Source organism: Melospiza melodia, chromosome 15 (assembly GCF_035770615.1).
Source record: "Melospiza melodia melodia isolate bMelMel2 chromosome 15, bMelMel2.pri, whole genome shotgun sequence".
Lineage (NCBI taxonomy): Eukaryota > Metazoa > Chordata > Aves > Passeriformes > Passerellidae > Melospiza > Melospiza melodia.
Genome location: NC_086208.1, coordinates 20,072,064 through 20,095,867, shown reverse-complemented (window position 1 = coordinate 20,095,867; position 23,804 = coordinate 20,072,064). Strand labels below are relative to the sequence as shown.

The following is a 23,804-nucleotide window of genomic DNA, read 5'->3' as shown; positions in this document are numbered from 1 at the left end:
CAAAACATTAAATCATCCAGTAACAGGGGTTAAGAACCACAGCAGGAAAACCCCGAGTGCTGGCTGACAGAGAAGGACGTGGCTGTGGAGACCCTGAGTGGCCTCAGACCCCCCGAGCCACCACAGCAGCTTGGACACGGCCACCAGTGCCCCAGAGCCCTCTGGCAGCACAGTGACACCATGTGTGACACCATAAACCACCCAAAACCAGAGGTGTGCAGCTCCTCTGCCCACCCCACACCATCCCTGGCTCCACCTGCCACGAGTACAAGGCAAAGGTGGGAACGTGGATTTCTCCCACACACAAACGGAGCCAGGCCAGGGGGACAGCCCAGGAGGGAGGCAAACCCCGGGGGTCTCCAGCCCAGCCCAGTTTGGGGCTCACCTCCTCGTGCTCCAGCAGGATCAGCCGCACTATGGCGATGTTGATGGGGTTCCCGATGCTGGCGTGGTGGAACAGCCCTGCCACCTGCAGAGGGACACCAGGGGACACGGCTGGGGACACGGAGCAGCCAGCACGCTGCCCCTGCCACCTCCAGCTCGGCAGCTCCTGCAGGGGCAGCTGCTGAGGCTGCTGACAGGAATTTCTACCTCAGGAATTCCCCACATGGGAGGCAAGAGCAGACACGGGGCTGGAGCTGCCATGAAATCCATTTACACTCCAGGGGATCTGAGCAGGCACTGGAACCCAGCCAGAAACACCTGGGGGACCCTCTGCTCTCGCTCCTATTGCATGTGTTTAACATCCCAAAGGATTTGGTGCTCTCTGGGTCCTTCAGCACCCCCAGAAACCCAGGGATGTTACCTGAGCTCCTCTGCCCCATCCCAGCCTTTCCTGGCATCAACCAAAGCTTTCCTCTGAATGCCAAGAGGCGCCACCCGGGCAGCAGCAGAGGGACAGACTGAGCCACCTCCTTCTCTGCTTGTGTCATGCACTCACCATGTTCATGACGGTCAGCACGTACTTCTCGATGTTGGCACTGCCGTGGAACTCCACCATCTTGGTGTCTGCCACCACCAGCGTCTCCACCCACTTCTCCCTGCTGATGGAGCGCTGCTTGATCCTCCTCCTCCTCCTCCTCCTGTGCTGCTTCTGCTCCCACCGCTCCCTGCGCCCCTCAGACCGCTCCAGGCTCTCCTGAGACTCTGAGCCATTGAAGGGGAAAACATGGTTTTTTTTCCTCCTTGATCAAGTGCCTGCAACTTTAATATCTTCCTTTTTAATTCAAAGGAGTCACCTTTGATGTGGAGAAGGCTCCACACTTAGAGCCATAACTCAATAACTCCTGTGCATTTTGCTGCGCTCTGTTCCAAAGGACTCTGAGCTCAGCCTGCTGCACATGAGCAGGACACAAAAAAACCCCAAAAATAACCCCAAAACCAGAGCATTTGAATTTGAAGGAATTTCTTTGACCAGAACAAGATTTGCAATATTCCACAAGGAACAGGGAGCCTCCCAAAGCAGAGTGCCATAACTCAATAACTCCTGTGCATTTTGCTGCGCTCTGTTCCAAAGGATTCTCAGCTCAGCCTGTTGCACATGAGCAGGACACAAAAACCAAAAAAAAAAAAAATCAAAACCAGAGCATTTGAATTTGAAGGAATTTCTTTGACCAGAACAAGATTTGCAATATTCCACAAGGAACAGGGAGCCTCCCAAAGTGGAGTCAGGGTTTATAATGACACAGGAATTTACAGAAAACACTGCAGAGATGCTTGAGAAACAACCGGAGAGGAGAGGAGAGGAGAGGAGAGGAGAGGAGAGGAGAGGAGAGGAGAGGAGAGGAGAGGAGAGGAGAGGAGAGGAGAGGAGAGGAGAGGAGAGGAGAGGAGAGGAGAGGAGAGGAGAGGAGAGGAGAGGAGAGGAGAGGAGAGGAGAGGAGAGGAGAGGAGAGGAGAGGAGAGGAGAGGAGAGGAGCTCTGCTCTTTCCCGAGGGGGAACAAGGGGAACGTCGGCTGGGAGTGCGGAGGCGGGCAGAGCTCGGCTCCTCACGCACACCAGCCACTGGGAATTGTGCAGCGGGGACTTTTCCTGTGACACGGCTCCAAGAGCAAGGTCAGGGCCAGCCCGAGCCGGGTGAAGGCTTCACAAACCTCATCCCACACAGTGGGAATCGCTTTCCTGGCTCCCCTAACAATGGACTCCTACACTTCCTGGGCTGCGCTGAGCAGCAGCGTGCTGTGAAAGGGCGTTTGAGCCCCAGCCTGAGAAATCCCAGCTATCTGCACCTCCCGATGAACTGCTAACGCCACTGTGACAGTTTGATCGCCTCAGCTTCCTTGGAGCTCCTTCCCATTGTGTCCTTAGTGCTGAGCTCCCAGCTGAGATGGGAGGTTGCTGCAGGGCTGGGGGCATTTCCCCTTGGGATAATCCCTGCCCAACACCACCCAGCGAGCATCAGGGCATCCTTGGGCATTTCCCCTTGGGATAATCCCTGCCCAACACCACCCAGTGAGCATCAGGGCATCCTTGGGCATTTCCCCTTGGGATAATCCCTGCCCAACACCACCCAGTGAGCATCAGGGCATCCTTGGGCATTTCCCCTTGGGATAATCCCTGCCCAACACCACCCAGCGAGCATCAGGGCATCCTTGGGCATTTCCCCTTGGCATGATCCCTGCCCAACACCACCCAGTGAGCACAGGGCAGCCCTGGGCACTGACAGGAGTTAAACAACACCAGCAGCACCTGCCTGCTGTGGGCACAGCAAAGAGCAACACAGCAGAGCTCAGTGAGAGGATGGCAGTCACTAAAATCCTACAGACTCTGAGACTCCTTTGGGATTCCCCTCCAGGGCATGCACAGCACGTCCACTCCACTGGTGCTGATTACAGAGAGCCACGTGAATTACACACAGGCCATGGTACACCCAGAGAAATTAATGGTCAATAATAGACTTCAAAGTCCAGAATGGACTTGAGTCAAGAACAGACTTCAAAGCCTAGAAGACACCATTAAGATCATTACCACAGATTAAATAATTAATTTAGATTATCAGAGGAATGCCTGAAGATAACCCTGTTACAGAAGCAAACCCCGGTTTGTGGAAGCAGAGAGCTCCAGAAAACGTGCAGCACGTAATGCACTGCAGCTTCATCAGGGAGCAAAGTGCCCATGAGCTTGTGGGAATGCACTGAATTCCTCAGCACTTGAAATGTTGGATTTGGGAGTTTATCCATCTGCAGTGCACAGGGAGGGACCCACAGCCCCCTGCCCACAGCGGGAACTCCCAGGGCAGCCGCAGAGTTCCGCTCCCAAAGCCCAACATCCTGGCAGGTCACAACCAAAGTTTTGGTGTAAATGAAGGCAAAAGCTCTGTCTCCACATCCCCCCTGGGGCAGCAGATGAGCCCTCAGGCCTGGGGTGCAGCCCCGCTGGTGACACGGAGGAAGGGACAGTACCTGGCACGCCGCAGGGCTCCCGCGGGGCCGGGGGGCTCCTGCCCTGCGCGGCCCTGGCCTCGGGCACCTGGCGCTTGTAGATCCTGTGGGGCTGGGCTGCCCCCTCCTCCCGGCGGCTGCTGGACACCGGCTCAATGAAATAGTCCTCGTCCATGAGCTGAAACACTCCTTTCTGCCGGGGAGACACAAAGTGCCGCCGTGAGGCACAAAGTGCCTGCAGCCCAGGTGCAACCTGGCACTGGGAGTGATCACGGAATCAAGGGGCCTTGGAATGGCTGGGGAATCAAGGAATCAATGGAATCAAGTGGAATGGTTGGGGAATCAAGGAATCAATGGAATCAAGTGGAATGGTTGGGGAATCAACAGAATTAAGGGACCTTGGAATGGTTGGGGTGGGAAGGGACCTCAAATCCCACCCAGTGCCACCCCTGCCATGGCAGGGACACCTCCCACTGTCCCAGGCTGCTCCAGCCCCAATGTCCAGCCTGGCCTTGGGCACTGCCAGGGCTCCAGGGCAGCCACAGCTGCTCTGGGAATTCCATCCCAGCCCCAGCCCACCCTCCCAGGGAAGGATTGTCCCCAGTGTTCCATTCACTCCTGCCCTCTGGCAGTGGGAAGCCGTGGAGGACCCAAGGGAGTTGTGTCCCCTCCAAAGAGAGGGACATGAGCGTGAGCACTGCCCCACCAGATACATGTGACATTTCTGCAAACACACAGGAGGCTCTAAACCCTTTCCCCCGAACTCCTCCAGGTCACTGGAGGAAATACAAACAGTGGAGAATTGAGGAAACAGCTTCACTGCCCAGGAGCTGTGCTATCACACCTGCAGCTCCCGGCCCCTCATTCCCAGGTGTGCTCCTCACAATCCCACTCATGCAGCACAAGGCAGGGAATTGCTCTTTTTGGGAATTTGGACACAAACAAGTAAACCCAGCCCCGGAGAGCTCCCAAACCACTGCAATCCACGGGAAATTCATAGTCAGCCCATCCATGGTGTACCAGACCTGCACGATGAGATGCTGACTCTGCTGCTGGGAGTTTTGGAGTCTCTTTTGGCAGAAACAAGGGTTCCACCGAGCTCCTGCCATTCCCCTACGGCCCAGGGCTGCTGCGGAGCGGGGCTGTACTCACCAGGCCGTCGCAGGTGCTGAGGGCAGCCAGCCCCGCCTGCCGCGGGCCCCGCACCTCCCCGATCATGTGGCACGGGTTGTGGGAGCGCGGCCGGATCTTGGCGCCCGCGATGCCCCCGAAACGGCGCTCGCTGACAAAGCCCGGGGCCAGCAGGTGCCTGTTGAGGCTCAGGTTGAATTTCAGGGCTTGCCCCCTGTACTGCAGCTCGTAGAAGGCGGGGAGCTGGCTCCTGGAGGCCGGAGATCTCCGGTGGAGCGCCCGGTGCGACAAGTCGTAGGACAGGAAGGCTCCGCTCTCGTCGACCTTGATGGGATGGACGATGTCGCTGCCGGAGCGCGGCTCTGGGGAGAGGGGGTGCAGCGCTCACCTGCAGGGTCCTTCACCTTTCCTCTCACACCCTTTCCCCGCCGGATTCCCCTGCGGCGGCAGCTGGATGGACAGCAGCGGGATGTGCCCGCTGGGACGGAGCGGGGACAGCAAGGACAGTAGGACAGCAGGGACAGCAGGGACTGCCCTGCTGCCCCCGGGGCCCGCGCTGGGCTCCGCCGGGGACAGCGTTAGGGTCGGGGCTGGGGGCCGGCCGGGCGAGGGGAGTCAGGCAGCTCCGGAGCCCTGCCCCGGCTGGCCCCGCGTAACTCCCGCGGTTCAGCTCCGGCTGCCAGTAAAATAACCACGGAACAAACAACGGAAAAACTCCCGAAAAATGCAATCCCCGCTTTGAGGCGGCGTTGGGACACGCCGTCTCTGGGGGCAAAGCACCCGCGGGCACGGAGCGCTCCGGAGCCTCCCCGGGCGGGGCTCGGTGGCCGCGGGGAGCCGGGCGGGGACCGGGGCTGGCTGCGGGCTCCGAGCGTGCCCGGCCCGCGGGCACGGGCCGCGGCAGCGGCGGGGGCACCGGGCTGTCCGGATCGCGAGCATCCCGGGACAATCCCGCGGACCCCCAGCACTCGTTCCCGTTCATCCCGCGGACACCCCGCGCTCATCCCGCTCATTCCCGCGGACGCCCAGCGCTAATCCCGCTCATCCCCTCGGACAATCAGGCGGACACCCAGCGCTTATCCCCGCGGACAATCCCGGCGTTCATTCCCGCTCATCCCGCGGACAATCCCGCGGACACCCGGAGCTCATTCCTGCTAATCCCGCTGACACTCGGCGCTCATTCCCGCTCATCCCGCGGACGCACGGCACTAACTCCGCTCATCCCCACGGACAATCCCGCGGACACCCCGCGCTCAAACCGCTCATCCCGCGGTGCCCCCCGCTCCCCACGGACATCGCGCCCCCATCCCCGCGGAGCCCCGCGCGGCCCTCCCGCGGTCCCCGCCGTGCCGTCCCCTCGGACCTGTCCCCGCGGTGCCCCCGCCCGCGGCCAGCGCCAGCGCGGCGGCCACGGGGACGAGGGGCAGGAGCGGGCGCAGCGCGGCCGGGGCCGCCATGGCTGCGGCGGGCTGGGGGCTCCGCGGGGCGGGGCGGGGCGGCTCCGCGGGGGCGGGGCTACACACAACAGGGGGCGGGGCTATGTACAAAGGAGGGCGGGGCTATACACAACAGATGGGCGGAGTTGTGGCGTTGGGGGCGTGGTTATGCACATCAGACAGGCGTGGTTATGTATATTAGGGGCGTGGTTATGTATATTAGGGGCGTGGTTGTGTATATTAGGGGCGGGGTTATGTATATCAGGGGCGGGGTTATACTGATGCCTTTAACTTTGGCTTTCACATTTTCCAGATTCTGTACCGTGTTAATTTATAACTCTGAACTTCATATAAAGTATTAGCAGTTCTCCTCACAGCTCAGTCAGATAAATCAAACCTGTTCCAGCCCCAGAACAAGGACACTGCAGCAGCTTCAGGCCCAAAAAGTGTAAAATAACACTGAATTGAGGAGAGCAAACTGGGAGGGTGGGACTGCATAACCTGGAGCTGCAATTGGACAGTTAACTCCAATATGGAACTGGACCAAAATTTATGACTGTGTGAAAACTTGTGACATGGAGCCCAAGCTGGGGTGTAGCCACAGCCAGGCTCTTTTACTGCCCAAGGTGTGCCCTGTGAAGGCCTTTTAATAAACCCCTACTTTACTCTTTAACTCTGCCCAGCTCTGTTCCAGGCAGCCTCTCAAGGAATCAATGCATGCCAGATGGGCGGGGTTATGCATATTAGAGCAGGATTATGTACATAAAGGCGGGGTTATGCACATTAAGGGGCGGGGCTGATGTTACGCGTTGCCGGCGTGGCCCATGGCGCCCTCTGGCGCTCCCTTGCCGCATTGCTTTGTCTGCCCCGTCGTGAGGATCGCGATTAAAAAAATCACAAAAATTCAGTGAATTTTCGATCACAAATGAAAAATGGTGCTTGTCTGATGCCGCCACGTCCCTCCTTTCCTCTCCCGAGGCTGCCCGTCGCTGTCTCCTTTTATTTTCTCTCAGATTGAAGCGCACCGGGAGCAAACACCCGGGATTACTGGGCTCTATGAATTACCCCCTCGGATACTGCTCGCCGCCCAGGCAGTCCACAGCTTTCCCGTGACGGCCGCATCTCCGGTCTCTCCGTACCTGCCGGGATGAAGGGATAATGTTTAATTAGGGGATAATTAACAGACGTTTGCGATGATGTTTAGTTAGACGATAATGTTAAATATGCAGATCAGCCGGGGCGCGCGCCCTCTGGCGGCCGGAGCGGGGAATGCCCGGGACCGGCGGGGCCGCTGCCGACACCCGTGCCGGCCACCAGGTGCGCGTGGTGCCCGGCTAGCTCAGTCGGTAGAGCATGGGACTCTTAATCCCAGGGTCGTGGGTTCGAGCCCCACGTTGGGCGCATTCATTTTTTCCTGTTTTTTCTCGGATTTTATTTTTTTTTCCGCCCAGTGTGACTCCTCACGGCGCACGCACTCAGCACTCAGCAGCCAAGCCGCCCCCGCCCGCCGAGCGGGGCGGAGCGGGCGCGGAGCCCGCGGACTCCATGTCCCGGCATGCCCGAGCCGCGGCTGCGCGGCGGGGCCGGGCCGGGCGGCGGCGGGGCCGGGCCGGGCAGCGGCGGGGCCCCGCGGGGAGCGGCCGGAGGAGGGACCGGCCCTTATAAATGGCGCCCAAGCAGGACCCCAAGCCCAAGTTCCAGGAGGGTGAGTGCGGGCCGGGCTCGGGGCCGCGGCGCGGGCGGGCCGGGGGTGCCGCGGATCGCGGGCCGCGCCCGGCGCGGGGGGCTCGGCTCCGGGCCCGGGGCTCGGGATCCGCTCCCCGCGCTCCCGGCTCAGCCCCCGGCAGGTGCCGGTAGGTGGGAAAGATGGGTTCCCGCAGGCTTTGTCTGCTCCCGGCCCTTCTCTTTCCTACCGGGAACACGCGGGCCCTTCCCACCCCGTTATTCTAAATATGCTTCGTTTTCCTGCGCGGGTGTTCCTTGGCATTAAAACTGCTGAAATCCCTCTGGTTTGTCGGGGGTTTGGTTTCAATGCCTTTGAAAAATGATTATTTATTGTCCCCCGGAAGGGAGCCCCGCGCAGGAGGATTCATGGAGGCAGCGCTGGATTCCAGCACAGCTGGAATCCACATCTGCCGCAGAGCACCGGGCTTTGGGTGAATGAGGATGAATCGGGCTTTTCAGGAGGCTTTTTCTGTGTTTATTTTGATTTTTATGTAATGGTTGCGGTCGAGAGCAATGCAGGTAGGATAAATAACAATAGCAATGCAGTGTAAGATGGATGCCCCATCCCTGGAATGTCCCAGGCCGGGTTGGATGGGCTTGGAGCACCTGGGACAGTGGAAGGTGTCCCTGCCCTGGTAGGGGTGGGATGGGATGGGCTTTGGTGTAAGGAACAGGGTGTGCATCCAGGGAACAGCCCTTGTGTGAGGGAGCAGGAGCCTGCCGGGTTATCATGGAGACAAAGAGCCCTTTCTGCAAATCATCCGTGTGCTTTTTAAAAATGAATGTTCCTCAGTAACCGGGGGCATCTCTCCTGGAAAACACTGCACAGCCCTGAGGCAGGGGCGTGTCTGCCACCAGCACTGTGACAATGAGGGTGGAAATGTCACCTCTGATTGCCAGCCCCGTCTGTAGGGACATTTTAAATAAATAAAAGTACTGCCTGTGTGATGTATCAGTGTGGGCACTTCCGGGAGAGCCCTTCTGAGCCTTTCTCTTTGTTGAGACACAGAAGCATTTCACAGCTCTGCAGCTCATTTCCCAAAACCGGGAGGCACTGCAGCTTCCAGCAGGGGATGTGTGCCCTCAGATATCCTGTCTTATGTACCCTGCAAATCCCACAGTGGAACCACGCAACGAGGCTTGGCCAGGAGCAGATAAAGCCAGGCTGAAGGACAATCTCATCCTGCCCCAAACCCCAGAGTGAGGGCGTTCTGCTGCTGCCCTGTCCCACAGGCTGGGTGGGGAAGCAGCATGGGGGTCTCCCTTCCTGATTCCCCAAGCTGGGAATGCCATGTGCTGCCCTTCCTGCAGGAAAGGGACACGGGTGACAGTGGCTTTGAGGTGCCAGGGCCTTCAGGCAATGCCCTGGATCAGTAACGCCCCAGAGGGGCAGCTCTGCCTGCCTGTGGCTGAGCCCAGCCTGCTGGGGGGGCTGCAGCCTGATCTGGGCATGCCAGGGAGGGGCAGGGATGTGGGGTTTGCTGCCAAAGGCACCAGCGCTGTGACTGTGCCAGTGTGCAGCTGCTCCTGGGATCCTCAGGGATCTCAGCTCTGGTCCCTTTGGTGGGACAGAGAAATCGCTTCTGCGGTCAGTTCCAGCCTCAGAGCCCTCCCTGGCTGCCCTGTGCTGTTCCTGGTGGCCCTCTGAGCTGTCTCTGTGCTTCCCTTGCAGGTGAGCGAGTGCTTTGTTTCCATGGACCTCTCCTTTATGAAGCCAAGGTGGGTGTGTGTGGCTGCTGCTGCTGCCCAGGAAAACAAGGACGTGTTTCTGTCTGCTGTGCCTCTAGGTGGGACCAAGGGCTGCCACTGAAATTAACAAAAACCTGTCTGAAATCAGTGTCAGGCCCTGGGGCTCCATTCCAGAACAATTTCAGGAAGTCCAGTGGCACGGCGCAGCTATTCTGGGAAGCTCCCAGAGGCTGTTAGAACATCCCAGAACACTGCAAATATCCCAGAACACTTTGTGCCTGCAGGATTTGGTGCCTGAGCTGCTCAGGGGGAGAGGGCTGAGTGCAGTCCATGGTCTTCCTCAGTGCCCAGGAGGGGCTGCACTGCAGTGACAAAGGAAGTGGCAGCCCCAGTTCTGCTTTCCAGTTCTGGCATTTTAACCACAGGAGCCTGCACTGCAGATTTGTGCCCCTGCTGCCTCAGTGTCTGAGTGCTCCCACTCCCTCTGGAAGGGAAGGAAAGGGCTCTTGGAGCTGTGTGGGTTGGAAGGTGTGCAGAAATTCCTGGGGTGCCTCAGACAGGGATTTCAGTCCTTCAGGATTTGGTGTCAGTGCGTGTTAACACAGGGAGGCAGGAGAAACACTCAGTTTCTCTCTTCGGGACAAAGAGTTGTAATGCTAAAATCCCACCCAGAGCACTGAGAGGGTTTGGGCTGCTCCAAACCATTCCCACCTCAGGGCTCCTGATGTGCTCCTTGCTGCCTCTGGAGCAGGAGGGTGAGGTTGTGGGAACATGGGACAATTCCCACCCTTTGTTGGGAGCTGTTGTGCCAGTGCTGCAGACAGGAGGGTGGTGGAGGCTCCTGGTTTTGAGGAAATAACCATGTGCCACTCAGCCTGAGCTGGAGAGCAGCTGTGCTTGCCCTCCTTTCCCAGAGTGGAATGGGTGCTGCAGGGCAGGCTGTGCCAGCTGGGTGCTGAGGGGATCTCCCAGCTCACAAGTGGCTTTTGGCTGCCTCTTTGTACTGAGTGCATCCTTCTGAGTTCCTGCACTGGCACAATGAGCTTGAAGTTTCATTTTAAAAAGGTTTGGCTTGTTTATTTTAAGGGTTTAATTTTAAAAGCTGCTTTGTCAGTATTAATGAATAACAACCTTGGCTTTCTTCCTGCTCCTTTGATCTGTTTTTCTCCTGTGGTTCTCAGTCCAGCAGTTGTTTTGTTCCTGACCACATCCTTGGTGTGCCACAGCAAGGTGGTCAGAGCAGCTCTTTGTGAGGGCTCGTGGCAAACAGGAGCTGTTTGTGCATCTCTGCCATGCAGAGTTAAAGCAGATTCACTTCAGGCCCTTCTAACCCCCAGCAGGGAAAATATTTTGCTGCAGAACTGTATTTGAGTCATCTTTTGCTTGGTGCTCAGCCCTTTATTCTCCAAGACAAGCAGGGGCAGGCACAGGCTGTGTGTGTCTGGGTTAGCTCCAGGTTGTCAGAACAGGCACTGCTGCAGCAGGAGCACCTTAGTCCTGGCTGGTTTTAAGTTGCATGTGTGGCATTTTGCAGCTGTTTCCTGAAATGGGAGGTTCCTCTCTGGCAATATTTTGTAGCTGAAGTGGGTACAGCACAGTGTGGTCTCTTGAAAATGTTGTATGGCCAAAGGTTCTGCCCTCTCAAACACTTGGAGGTGGCTCTGTGTGCCAGACAAATGCCAATTATAATTTTGGGAGCAGTTTTTACTTCAGTGCAGGAAAAGCCCCTTTTACAGAGACTCAGATCTGGAGCCCTGCAGGTTTTACAGCAGCCTCATTCTGTCACTGCTCAGGGGGCAGTGGCAGCTGAATCTCAGCACCTCCAGAACAGGACTTGAACTTCCTGGAGGAAGTGTTGAGTTGGTGGATTTGATTTGTGCAGCCAAGAAGTTCAGGGGCAGGGAAAACTCTGCAAGCTAAAGCAGCAAAATTTCCTGAGCTCTCCTTGTTTTCCCTGGGACTGACTGACCTTTCTTCTCTGTTCCAGTGTGTAAAGGTTGCCATAAAGGACAAGCAAGTGAAATACTTTATCCACTACAGTGGTTGGAATAAAAAGTAAGTAGTGCATGGAATAAAAGCAGGATTTCTCTTTCCTTTCCAGGGAGATGCTTTGTCTGAGTGTGGGCTGGGTGCAGCACCCCTGCCTTGTCCCTGCAGGTGGCAGATCCTCTGGGACTGACCAGAGTGATTTAATACCTGAGCTGCTGATTTAATACATGATTTATGGAACACAGAGAACGTTGCCAAACTGGCCATTTCCTGCAGAGCTGTCAGAGGCTGCTGGGAATGCTCTGGGACATTCTGGTTGTTCAGGGTGGGAAACACTGGAGTTCCTCCCTGGCAGAAACCTCTGCTATGAAAACTTCCTGGTTATGCCTTGGGAGGAAGGGCAGCTCCTGCTGAGGTGGGGCAGAACCACTCAGATCCCCTGCCTCTTACCCCAGTGTTCAGGGGATTTTGGAGCACAGCTTGCTGAGGGCTGGCTTAGCAGCAGGTGCAGCCTGTGTTTCATCTCCAGCCTCTCAGATTAAAGTAAACCTACGGATGCTTTTTCCTCCTGCAAAACTGGCAGGGTTCCAGGTGGGAGATGGCTGAGGGCTACAGGCACCTCTGTGGGATAAATGGCTGAGCCCATTAGAGATGAAAGCTTCCATGAGGTTGTTGTATTGATGTACTTTTCTCCCTTTTTTGAGTTGTTTTCTGCCCCTCAGGTTGAATTTAGGAAATGGAGGTTTTTTTCTAGGTGATTAAAAACCTCAGCTCTTCAGACCCAGAAGTCTCAGAGGGCAGTTTCCTGTTTGGTTTGGTTTGCTTTCAGTGCTGAGGACTCTTAGTCACAGCAGCCTTGATCTCTGTGATGTGACTAAAAGCTGAAGCTCGTGTTTTAGATGTGACTTTTAATTGCATCTGCTCTCCCTGCTGCCAGAGGGCCAGGGGATGGCCCAGTGTAAACACAGCACTTACAGGGGCACAGTCACTGTGTGCTGGCTCCTCTTAATGAGGCAGCATCAGTGTGGCCCTTCCTTCCCTTGTTTGTGCCATGGAGGGGCAGAGCTGCTGTCCCGATCCCGCTTTTCTTGCTTGTGCTGTTTGAGTTTTCATTTTTGCCTTCAAGCTCCAATTAAGGACATTAAAAGTGGCATTGCTGCGAGAGCCCGGGCAGCACAGCCTTCATCTGCAGCTGTCAGGGCTGGCTTGGAATTCTTTTGCCAGTATCCAGAGTCGGGATAGCGCAGAGCTCTGTCACTGTGGGGCACAGAGGTGTCACCTGGGCACACAGCACATCTGGAAGGCCCCTTGCAGCTGGACAGGCAGGAGTGGGAAAAGTGCTGACACAGCTGAGCGCTGCCTGAACCCCAGGGGCGTTGGGCACAGCTGGAGCTGTCTCTGCAGTCTGCAGCTGCTGCCCTTGCCTTCTCTCCACCCTCGGAGCTCCTGGTGCTCCTGCAGCAATATTGGTTTGGCCACGTGCTGCTCCAAGAGTGGCAGCTGCTGAAAACTGGCACAGAACTCTTCATAAAGAGCTTTAACTGATGTGCTTTGGAATACCTCGGCCACTTTTAATGCGTTTTGTTTGAGAGAAGTTGTCAGATTGCTCAGCTGAGGCACTCTGTGTTGAAGTGGAATTCCTGCTGTAATGGCAATTTCCCCAACACCTGTTCTCTTAAATCGTTCAGATTCTGCAAATATTCATGCCATCTTGGTTCCCTTCACAGACAGAAATCAGAGCTCTTCTCCTTACAGTAAGATCCTATCCTGAATTTGTTAACCTATACAATGTTGGAATAGATAAAGGAAACTTTCTCAGTAATATACTGTGGCTACAGATATCCCATAATTTTGTAAGCATAGAGTAACTTTTTTTCTCCTGTGATGCTTCTTTTGAATGAGATTGTTCTCTCCCTCCTAAGCTGCCCATCCCTCAAGTTTGGGAAGCTGGAAATGCCAGAGGGTTGCACTTCCCTGGACAGATCATTCCAGCTCCAGTCAGTGGGGAACATTTGGTGACTTTGGCCTTGAGCTGTGCCAGTCCATGACTTGACACAAAGCAGAGTTTAGTCCCAAATTCTGTGAAGCTTTTAATTGACTGTTGTGTGTAGAAAGCAATCATGGGGGGGCTTTGAGTGATGATTTATTTCTCTCTGGGTTTTTTCCAGCTGGGATGAATGGGTTCCAGAAAGCAGAGTGCTCAAATACGTGGATACCAACCTGCAGAAACAAAAAGAACTCCAGAAGGCAAACCAGTGAGTAGTGGGGAAGGAGGGATTGTCAGGGAATGCTTGTTCAACAGAGCTTCCATCCACAGTTATCAGGGGAAGCTACTGACTTTCAAACCAAAACCAGAGAAGCTTCTTTTTCCACCAGAATCTTATTTCTGAATACGCTCTGTTTAAAGGGAACAATATGCAGAGGGGAAGATGAGAGGAGCTGCTCCAGGCAAGAAGACTTCTGGTCTGCAGCAGAAGAATGTTGAAGTGTAAGATTCTTTTTATTTAAAAATAAAAAACCCACCCCCAACCCTGCCCAAAACACCTCCCAGACTTTGGCTCATCAGTTTTACTTTAATGGCTCTGCAGCTCAACTCCATCTCTTGTGGCACAGCCTGTGCAAAAGCACTTCAATGGCACCAAAAAGGCCTTTGTTAAAGTATTTAATTTAAAATGCCTTTTAGGTGGCGCACAGTTAATGTTGAATTGAGGTGCTGAGCAGACACACTCTGCATTTTTTGCAGTCTATTGTTGGTGGCCTGACACTCAAAAAGTGGTGATTCCTCATAAGTCCTGTGTATCTCAGTAAAATCAGTTTCTCTATAGAATTTCCCAGCTCTTCCAAGCACTTTGGAATAAAATCCTCACAATGCCTTGCCTTCTGCCATGGTGCAGCTGTCAAAACTGCATTTAAAGAGCCTTTCTTTGGCTGGTTTTGACAAAACTAAACCAATAAATACACAATTAAAAATGGGCCTGCATCCTAAGATACCAGAAGCAAGCTCAGGCATCTACTAGAAAAACTCAGTTTGAGCTGTGATTGTCAGATTTCCTTCACTCCCTCCTTTTGGTGATTCGGGAGAGATTTTATGGTAGATTTGCAGACAATCAGTCCAGCTCTGCTCATTTGTCATCTTCAGTTTGGGCAGGGTTTCATTTAATGATGAACATGGCTCTTGCTAATGGGCTGTTTTGAATCCCTAACTTCATTTGTGATCCCGGCTGTCACAAGGAAGCTGCTGAAATGCCACCAGTGCTTCAGAAGTGGATTTGGCAGCAGCCTCAGGCTGCAGGGCTCACTCAGGGGCAGGTTTGGCGTGGAATGAGAGTCATGGCTTTGAGGAGTGCAGCACAGCTGGGACAGGGAGTTGGGGTTTGCTTGGGATCCTGGGGCAGTTTCACTTTGGGACTGGCCAAAACCTGGCCAGGGCTGGCTGTAGCTGGCTCCTGGTCTTGGGGAAGGGGGAATCAGTGGATCTGCTGGATTCCCCTGGATCCCCTGGCTGGGTGCTCCCCTGTGCCCAGGTGCTGAGCTCCAGCTGAGTGCTGCCAGCTCAGGAGCAGCCTGCACAAGAACCACTCACTCACTGCTGTCCTCACCTGGGGTCAGACAAAACCCAGCCCAACTCTGTAGGCAGCTGATAATGATAAGTGTCATTAAAACCTAATTAAAACAGGTCTGAATGATGACCGGCACTGATTTGGCTGCTGAAGGGGCTGTTGCAGCTGGGTGTCTCCCATGTGAGTGGTGGGAGGGAGCTGATGGTGGGTGTGAGTTTGACTCAGCTGTGAGTGTGTGTTGATTGCACTGCAGGGTAATGCTTCCCAAAATACACTTCCAAAATCCAGCCTCGGGATTGTTCCCTCGTACATGGAGCTCATTGCAGACACACGAAGTACTGGTGGTGGGGAGGGGAGAAACTGTTCTAAAAGGGTGACACTGTCCTCCTCTGTGAGCCACCTTTTGTGGCACTCCTGGAGGATCTGAGGGAAAGGTGGTTTATATTAATACATTAGTTATATTAATATATTAATACATCTGAGATGTATTCGCCTGCTGAGCAGGCGGTGGTGGCACTGGTGTAAGCACGGCGTGTCCCAGCAGTGCTCGGTGTGGTGAGCTGCAGGAAGGCAGGAGGGCTGTGTGGGGCTGCCCACGAGCTGTGTGTGCCCTGTCCCCAGGTTTTTCCGGCGGGATGGAGCCCACACCGTGTGCTGCCTGGAGACCCCGGCCATCTCCACACGGTGAGTGAGGCCTGGGGCAGCTGCCACGCAGGGCTGCCAGCCCGGGGCCGCCTCCTGCTTCTTCCCCGGCTGCTGGGCAGGCCCTGGGAGCCCTCGGCTGTCTGGGGCCCAGCCTGCCTCTCTCCTGGGTTCTTTCCTGGTTTCTTTGTTGCTTTCTGGGCAGGCCCTGGGAGCCATCAGCTCCCCTGGGTTCTCTCCTGGGTTTTGGGCAGGCCCTGGGGCCCACCTTTCCTCTCCCCTGGGTTCTGGGCAGGCCCTCCTGGCCTTTGGCTCCCCTGGAATTCTCCCCTGGGTTCTGGGCAGGCCTTGGGGTCCCGTGGCTGTCCTGGATTCTCCCCTGGGTTCTCGCCAGGTTCTCGGCAGGCCCTGGGGGCCCTTGGCTCCCCTGGAATTCTCCCCTGGGTTCTGGGCAAGCCTTGGGGTCCCGTGGCTGTCCTGGATTCTCCCCTGGGTTCTGGGCAGGCCCTGGGAGGCCTTGGCTCCCCTGGGTTCTCCCCAGGTTCTGGGCAGGCCCTGGGTTCCCCTTGTGTTCCCCCTGGGCTCTGGGCAGGCCCTGGGGGCCGTGGCTGTCCTGGGCTGCTTTGGCAGCCAGCAGGGCCCTGTTTGGGGCTATTGAAAGCCCATCTGCAGCTCCTCTGCCCTGCACTTTGTGGTGGGGCTGGGTGCAGTGGGAGGACACTCCCTGTGCCCAGCTGACTCCAGGCTTTCAGCCCTGGATGTAGAAGCCTGCAGCTCCTGGAAAGCAGCGCCGAGGAGTTTTCAGGGGCCTGGGGAAGGGAGAGCTCAGAACCTGCTCCTTGTGCTGTGCCTTTGTTTGAGTCTGTTCAGGGTAACTGTTCTGCAAACTGCAGCAACTGGTTCCAAAAGCTGTGGAGCAATCTGTGATCAGATAGAAATATGTATGAAGTGCAGGTTTGGGTTTGAAATAATTGCTCATCTTCTGATAACTGGAAACTGTAGCAGAAAAAAAATGTGTAGTTAAAGCAGGCTGCCTGTGCAACACCTTCTGACTCTGTTAAATGTAGCTCTGCTGAATCTCAGCTTCCAAAAGTTTATTCTACATTTCATGGGCCTAAAAATCAGGAAACAGAGTTAATGGGTGCTTGAAAACTAGGAAAGGTAACCCAAGTGTTCTGGAGGAAAGATATGGCACTGAGTAACAAATTAGGGAATAACATCTGGTTGTAAGTTACCTAAATGGAGTTTTTAAAAACTCTGCTTCTGTTCTAATTGTTAACCTGATTTTTATCTTGTGAATTAATCCTGGGAAGGGCTCCCTGTTCCTCCTTTGGAAGAAAATCCTTTCTCTTCAATGCACCAGCCCACTGTTGGTGACTTATTGTTCCTTCTGAGGGATGAGCTTTATCCTGCCCACAGTTTCAGCCTCATTTCAGCTGCTTTGCCTTTAAACAAACCCTTTATTCTCCCTATCTCCAGCCCTTCCTCAGAGCTCTGCCTGTTTCCTGGCCCTGATAAACCCAGTCCAGAGCCTGAAAACAAGAGTCATTGATGGAGTGCTCAGTTTCCAAGGGATCAGTGTTGGCCTGGTAGGGTTTTATCCACCCTGTGCCCAGTTTTTGAGCACTGGATCCAGGCTGCTTCTGGCAGGGAGCAAACTGAGAATAAATCATGGTACTCCAGCTAAAACTGGCTGAAAATGGACAGAAAATAGACAAAGTGCTCCTGCATCTTCCCTCTGCTGCAGCACTGGTAAAGCTGGAGGGTTTTTCAGTCTTTTACTGGAATTTAATTCAGTTTAGTGAGATTTTTCTGGCAATTCCCAGCACTTCCATCTCCTTGTGCCATATTCTGTCCAAAATAAAACAGCCACAAACCTCATGTAGTCCTCCAAGAGCACTTGGGAAGGACAAAACTTCCCAAAAACAGTGAATTCTAACCTGTTCCATGAGGAATCTTGTGGTACCATAGCTCTGAAGCCAAGTTGTAGCTTGTGTTTCCTGTGTGTGTCCTTAGCTAAATACTGCCCAGGCCCCTGAGGATTGCTCCCAGTGCTTGAAACGTTTTCTGGCTTTCTGCTGTGGCTTCCTTAAGTATCACTCTCTTGACATGTGCACTAATTTGTGTTCTTCTTGCAGGAAAACAAAAAAGAACAAGCAGAAAAGTAAGTGTGTTTGATTTTGCATCTGAGTGGGTCTCTAGTGAAGGGTTTGTGGCTGAAATAAGACCTGCAGCCTGCCCCAATAATTCCCTGACACCTTGTGCTGTCCCTCCTGGGGCTCTCCCTGCTCAGGAAGGGGAAGGTTCACACTTCTCTGCTTGGTACAAAATGTACTCGTTCCAGTCTGTCAGGATTTTGGGCTCTTGCAATTGCATAGCAAAGCTGATCTGCTGAAATAATTTCCTAACTCAAACTTAGGTTTTCTTAATGAGATGGAGACATGACACAGCTGCAAAGCTGAGCTGCTGGCTCCAAAGATTCTCCCCCCAAAAATGTGACAGACTGGTGTGCTTCTAGTGCAGAAACCTCCCTCAGATAAGTGCCAGTGCAGCAGTTTAAACTGGCACAAATGGGAGGGACTCCCAGAACAGAAGTAATACTTAAAACAACAACAAAAAAAACCCCAACAGGAGCAAAGGTGACCTGAGAAAAATCTGAGCCTTACTTTGAAATCCTTGCCCTAAATGTTGCCTGCTGTTTTCTGTGCTGCTGTGTGTGCTGTGCACAGCTCCAGGCATTGGGGAGGGGAGCAGCACCAGTGAGACTCCCCAGCCTCCCAGGAAGAAGAGGGCTCGGGTGGATCCAACTGTTGAAAGTGTGAGTATTTTCTATTCCCTCCCAGGGATTTTGGGTGGAAAACAGAAGGGTGCTGTGCTCCCAATTAGTACCTGAGAGTAATTAGTCTGGCTTGGCTGTTCTCAGGAGGAGACGTTTATGAACAGAGTTGAAGTGAAGGTGAAGATCCCTGAAGAGCTGAAGCCATGGCTGGTGGATGACTGGGACTTGATCACCAGGCAGAAACAGGTACCTGTGAAAATCCTGCCCTGCTCTGGGGGACACCTTCCACTTTCCCAGGCTATCCATCTTGGCTGGGTTTTTTAATGCCCAATTAAACTCTTGGAGTAAGAGTAACTCTTTCCTAACTTGTGTCATCTTAACCTGCTGATTTCATCCTAGACATGTCCTGGTGAGAAAGGGTTTCAGTTCAGCTTCCAGGTACAAATGTCTGCAAGAATGAGACAAACTTGTATTCTGTTTTGCATTTGTAGCTCTTCTACCTCCCTGCCAAGAAGAATGTGGACTCCATTTTAGAGGATTATGCAAACTACAAAAAATCCCGAGGAAATACTGATAACAAGTGAGTAGTGCTCCCTGCCAGCCCTAAACACCTCCTTGGCTCTTGTTGTTGGACTTGGATTCCATGGAAAATGGAATAAGGCTGTGGAACCTGACCCAGCCCCATGTCCAATGCCCTGTTCCAAGCCCAGGGTGATAGTGGTGCTCAGAAATCCTGAGGGAGTAATTCCAAACTGCACGTCTGCTTTCTGGATATGAGTTCTGCTTCCCCACTTGCCCTAGGCCTTTTCCTGAAGGAAGCTGATGAAACTTCCCAGAGAAGCCGTGTGGGGTGAGCTCAGTGCCCCAGGGCTCCCTCACAGAGCCAGGGGCCAGGGAGGTGCGGAGGATTTGTAAATACTCAGATGGGCAAAGCCAATTATTGTTTGTAATTACCCAGCAATCAGCCCTGAGCAAAACAAGGTGTGTTTACTCTGCAGGAGGCTTTCCTGTTTGAAAGGGAGAACAGAAAGGGAAGTAATTTTCTTCCATTCAAGAGGAAGCAGGTTATTGACTTGTCAGGGTGTTTTAACCTGCTCTGATGTAATTGTCCTGATGCCTGTTCTAAATTTGTTGGCAGGGCGGGGTGAGGGCTTGCTCCTCTGTCACTGCCAGGTCCTGTACAGGCAGGGTGAGGTTGGAGGCCTGCAGGAATCTGGCAGGAGAGGCCTGGGAGGAAGGGAGCAGGTGCCTGAAATACCAGGGGACTGTCCCCCTGCTCAGTGTAATTAATTCAGTATTGTCCTTTGAACATGGTGTGAGCTGGGATGAGCTTTGGGTGACAGAGAAAGCTGCTGAATGTCCCCAGTGCTGCCTGTGCTTTCAGAAGGGCTGCTCCAAGTCCATCTCTGCTGCTCTTGGTTTGCCTACATCCTGGCTGTGTTCAGAACAGCCCATTTTCCAGGGAGGTCTGGGATTGCATCCCTCCCTGTGGCTGTAGATTTTAAGGTCCCCAGACAAATTTCCTTGCAAGATGTGAAAGACCCTCCTGATTTTGGTGGTCTCCCCAAGCCAGGCCTCGCCCTGGAGCAGTCGCTGTTCCTTGGAGCAGGCCTTGCAGAGCTCTGTGTCCCCAGGGAATACGCTGTCAACGAGGTGGTGGCTGGCATCAAGGAGTACTTCAATGTCATGCTGGGCACCCAGCTGCTGTACAAGTTCGAGAGGCCGCAGTACGCCGAGATCCTGGCGGATCACCCCGACGCCCCCATGTCCCAGGTGTACGGGGCCCCACACCTCCTGAGGCTCTTTGGTGAGTGCCACCTGGGCAGGGGGGGTGGACAGCACTGGGAGGGGGTCAAGTGCTTGTTTCCCCCTCTCGAGCCTGTGACAGGCAGCTCTGAAGGGAGGGTTCATTCCCTAAGGGTGGGTTCATTCCCTATCCGTGTACCCAAAAGGCTCAGAGCCATTGTGGGGTTTGGGATGGAAATGAAGTTTTAAAGTCTGGTTGGTTTGGGTGAAATTGTGTATATGGGAATAGATTCCTGGGCTGCTTTCCTGTGCTGCTGTAAGGCTGTGGGCTTACACAGTGACCTGAAGCAGTGTTTGTGACAAGTGTCCTTGCTTCGGGCAGTGCGGATCGGAGCCATGCTGGCCTACACGCCCCTGGATGAGAAGAGTCTGGCTTTGCTCTTGAACTACTTGCATGACTTCTTAAAGTGAGTACTTGTGAGGTCTTCCAGCAAGAAAGAGAGAGGTCAGGGAGCTCAGGCTGCTGTGAGGCTGCCCCTTCTCAGTGAATTGTTGTGTAACTGGGGCCTGCGTGTGGGATCTTCCCCACGGCTGCAGTGAAGCCTCTCAGACTCCACTTCTCTGGTTCTGTTAATCTGCACTCCTACCCTGTCCCATCTGCTCCTTGTTGCAAAATAAATGCTTCAACATTTATTTATAGCTGCTAAAAAAAGCAGATGATAATTCCAGCAAGCTATTAAATTACACAACAGTTACTCAACAACAATTGAGCAAATGTTTAAAAAGTGATGAACTTTAGGAATGTTATTTCTGGGACAGACTGTCACCAGAGCCTTAGTGTGCTATGGTTCCCTGTAGCTGTGGGATGTTCAGGAGGGAAACATCCTATAATAATAAAGCACTTCAGTGTGAAATGAGGTGAGCTTTAAGGTCCCTTCCAACCCAAATCATTCCGTGATTCTGTGATTAGGAGCTATTGGAAGCTGAAAGAAAAGCCTCAGTAAATTCAAGACAGCTCTGAAGCAGGGCTTGACAGGAGTCAGCCTGGTGGCCAGGGAAAACCTGCCCAGGGATAGCCCTGGTCCTTTGGGGCAGTCTGGGGTAAATGCAGGTGCTGGAGAGCTCTGGCTGTGAGGTAGAAATGTGAACCCAGTGAGCAGAAATCCTGAACCCATCCCATGAGAATTAATGGCACACAACCTTTACCTTTGGCCATTCCTTGTTTTGCCATCCTTCACTCAGCCCTGGAGGTCCCTGTTTGTGCAGACAGAGCTTCCTGGTGTCCTGTTCTGTTCCTCCTCCTTTGAATAGAGCAGTACCAGATCGATTCTTGGTACAGCAGCTGCCTGAACCTCAAACAGCTTCATCCTGTTCATCCTGAGCTGCCAGAGCTCACCTGGAGCCAGAGGTGCTTGGCAGCTCGTTTGGAATGGATTTTTTGGCTGAGATTCTCAAACCCTGTTGTGTGTCTGGGCATTCACTGAACCACAGAGGATTTGGGCAAGCAGCAATGTAATGCTTTTGTTGTTTTTGTAGATATTTAGCAAAGAACTCCTCTGCATTGTTCAGTGCCAGTGACTACGAGGTGGCCCCTCCGGAGTACCACCGGAAAGCGGTGTAACCCATGGAGCACGGCTTGGATCCTGCACCACTGCCCACTCCTGCATCCTGTCCTTCACCTCCCCGTCACACAGCTCCTGTAAACATAGAGTGGTTCAAGTTGTGTGTGTGAAGTGCAGCTGCCACGTGAGTCCGGAGGATTCCTTGTTCTGCCCTGGAATCTCTTGTCCCACAGTGGAAGCTCTGGGAGCTCCGTGGTGTTTCTGGCTCGGTGTGTGCATCGCTGGGATGTAAAGGAATGTGTTCTGGTGTGTCATTGTCTGGACTCAGTGCTCGTAGGGCTGCTCTCCCCAGAGGCTCAGCCTCGCTAACCTGCTTTATTCCATAGTAATGACAGACCACGAGGGCTGTGTCACCTGTCTCGGTGCTATTGACTGTCTCACTCACCCCAGTGACTTTTTGGTGTTGAAAGTTCAATGTTTGGTTCATAAATGTCTGCTTTTCATGGGGTAGTTGAAGGACTGTGACTTTTTTTTTATATTCTAATGATAGGAAAATGCATTCTCATCTCGTAGTGTTTGGAAATGTTGGTCTTTGGCAGAGCTGTTTTACAGATCTGCAAATAAACTTTTTTAATTTCAAATGTGGTTTCTGGTGTTTGTGTTTGCATCGGTCTCTGCCGTGTGAGTGTCCTGGCCAGGCTGAGCAAGGGAATGAGGGGTTTGGATCTCTCAAAGGCATTGCATGACTTGGCTCTGAGTAGCTGCTCTTTGCAGGCAAAATACCAGGTTTTAATCACAGATGTTACTGCAGGAAGCCACAGTGGCCAGGGAGCTGGGACCCATGCTGTGCCAGGGCCGCTCTGGGGTGGGACTGAGCCTTTCCTGCAGGGGCTGAGGGGCACGAGGGTCCCACCCGTGTCCCAGCATGGGGGTGAGGATGGGCTGGGCTGCCCGGGCACATTCCCTGGACGGGAGCCCAGCAGGGCCGTGTCCCACCCTGCCCTGGTGCCCTCCTGCGCTGAGCACAGCCCCGGTGGTGCTGGGGAGGGGATGGTCCATTGGATAAGGAGCTGTTTGAAAAAGCAGCAGGATCTGCTGTTCCATGGAAAAAGGACAGTATTGAGCAATGGGGTGAGGGGAAGTTGCCATGGGAACTGAGGCAGGGCTGGGAGCAGCTGTGGCCCTTCCGAGGCGGTTCCTGCTCTGAATTCTGGTCAGGGCAGGCCGGGAGTAGGGACAGGGGCGCTGTGGGTTCCCTGCCCAGTGCCAGGCTGGGCTGCACAGTGGGGGAAGGCGGGTGCTCCTCTGCTCCTGGTGCTGCTCCAGTCTCAGCCTTGTTAATTAGCCACTTCTCAGTATTTGTCCTGGCCATTACCCGGAGCCAGGATCACGTTCCAATCTGAACAATGGATTTATCCTTTGCCAACCACCCCAAGAGTGAAAATGGCCTTTTGCTGTCAGTGCTCGTGCTCACAGAACAGGGTTTGTACCAAGGCCTGTTGGGATCTTCTGGTCATTCTGTTTTATGTGGGAAGCTCCCTGGGCTCCTGCTGGCAAACCAGGGTTCCCAGGGAGAGTTCACCTGGTGCTGTGTTGCCCCTCCGAGCTGGGAGCCTCCGCTCCCTCCAGCAATCCTGGAAAGGGTGAGCTCTTCCAGGCTGGCCTGAGGCAGGAGTTGTTGGCTTTCTTGGTGCCCTTGGCCCCCAAGGAGGCTGGGTGTGGTTCCTCAGACAGGGCTGTACCCCCTGGAGAAACTGAGGAGTTTGTAGGGCAGGAAGCGAGATCTTTGCAAGGATGGACTGCTGGAGGCCAAGCCCCGTGCCCAGGGAGGGAGGCTCTTGGAAATGGAGTCTCTGGCACAGCACGATGTGACAGAGCCTGGGGCAGCTCAGCCGGCCGAGCTCCCTGCTGGAAAAGAAAAGGTGCTTTCACACATGTGAGATGATTGGTGAGGAGCTGTCCCTGTTGGGGTGACCCTGGCGGGAGGGCAGGGCCATGCTGTGCCAGCACAGCTGTCCCAGCTGTGCCATTCCCGATGTCCCAGCCCTGCTGTTCCCAGTGTTTGGCTGTGCCTGCTGCCCCACGCCGTGTCCCTCTTTCCTTCCTTTGCCCCGATGTGAGGGTGGTTTCCTGTGCTGTGGGTGCGGAGGGCTGGGTCCCTCCT

At 54.3% G+C, this 23,804-nt stretch overlaps 2 protein-coding genes and 1 non-coding gene across 3 annotated transcripts in view; 2 read left to right on the top strand and 1 right to left on the bottom strand.

Moving 5' to 3' along the window:
- The window catches only part of ADAMTS7 (ADAM metallopeptidase with thrombospondin type 1 motif 7), a 31,908-nt gene extending 26,414 nt beyond the window's left edge, over window positions 1-5,494 (bottom strand). The window contains exons 1-5 of the mRNA XM_063170150.1: window positions 5,293-5,494; window positions 4,534-4,895; window positions 3,403-3,574; window positions 941-1,146; window positions 386-469 (exon numbers count right to left, since the gene is read on the bottom strand). Coding sequence (XP_063026220.1) covers window positions 386-469; window positions 941-1,146; window positions 3,403-3,574; window positions 4,534-4,895; window positions 5,293-5,494 — 1,026 coding nt within the window. The remainder of the gene's footprint in view (window positions 1-385; window positions 470-940; window positions 1,147-3,402; window positions 3,575-4,533; window positions 4,896-5,292) is intronic.
- Window positions 5,495-7,276: 1,782 nt separating this feature from the next.
- TRNAK-CUU (transfer RNA lysine (anticodon CUU)) lies at window positions 7,277-7,349 on the top strand. The gene has a single exon. It is a non-coding gene; the product is annotated as a tRNA-Lys (tRNA).
- A 199-nt stretch (window positions 7,350-7,548) lies between these two features.
- On the top strand, window positions 7,549-22,281 carry MORF4L1 (mortality factor 4 like 1). The gene is made up of 13 exons (XM_063170045.1): window positions 7,549-7,653; window positions 9,346-9,392; window positions 11,350-11,417; window positions 13,520-13,606; window positions 13,759-13,839; window positions 15,533-15,595; window positions 17,692-17,717; window positions 18,283-18,371; window positions 18,477-18,578; window positions 18,824-18,912; window positions 19,967-20,139; window positions 20,461-20,545; window positions 21,615-22,281. The coding sequence occupies exons 1-13, from the start codon at window positions 7,614-7,616 to the stop codon at window positions 21,697-21,699; spliced, it is 1,035 nt and encodes a 344-aa protein (XP_063026115.1). The 5' UTR covers window positions 7,549-7,613; the 3' UTR covers window positions 21,700-22,281.
- The last annotated feature ends 1,523 nt before the right edge of the window (window positions 22,282-23,804 follow it).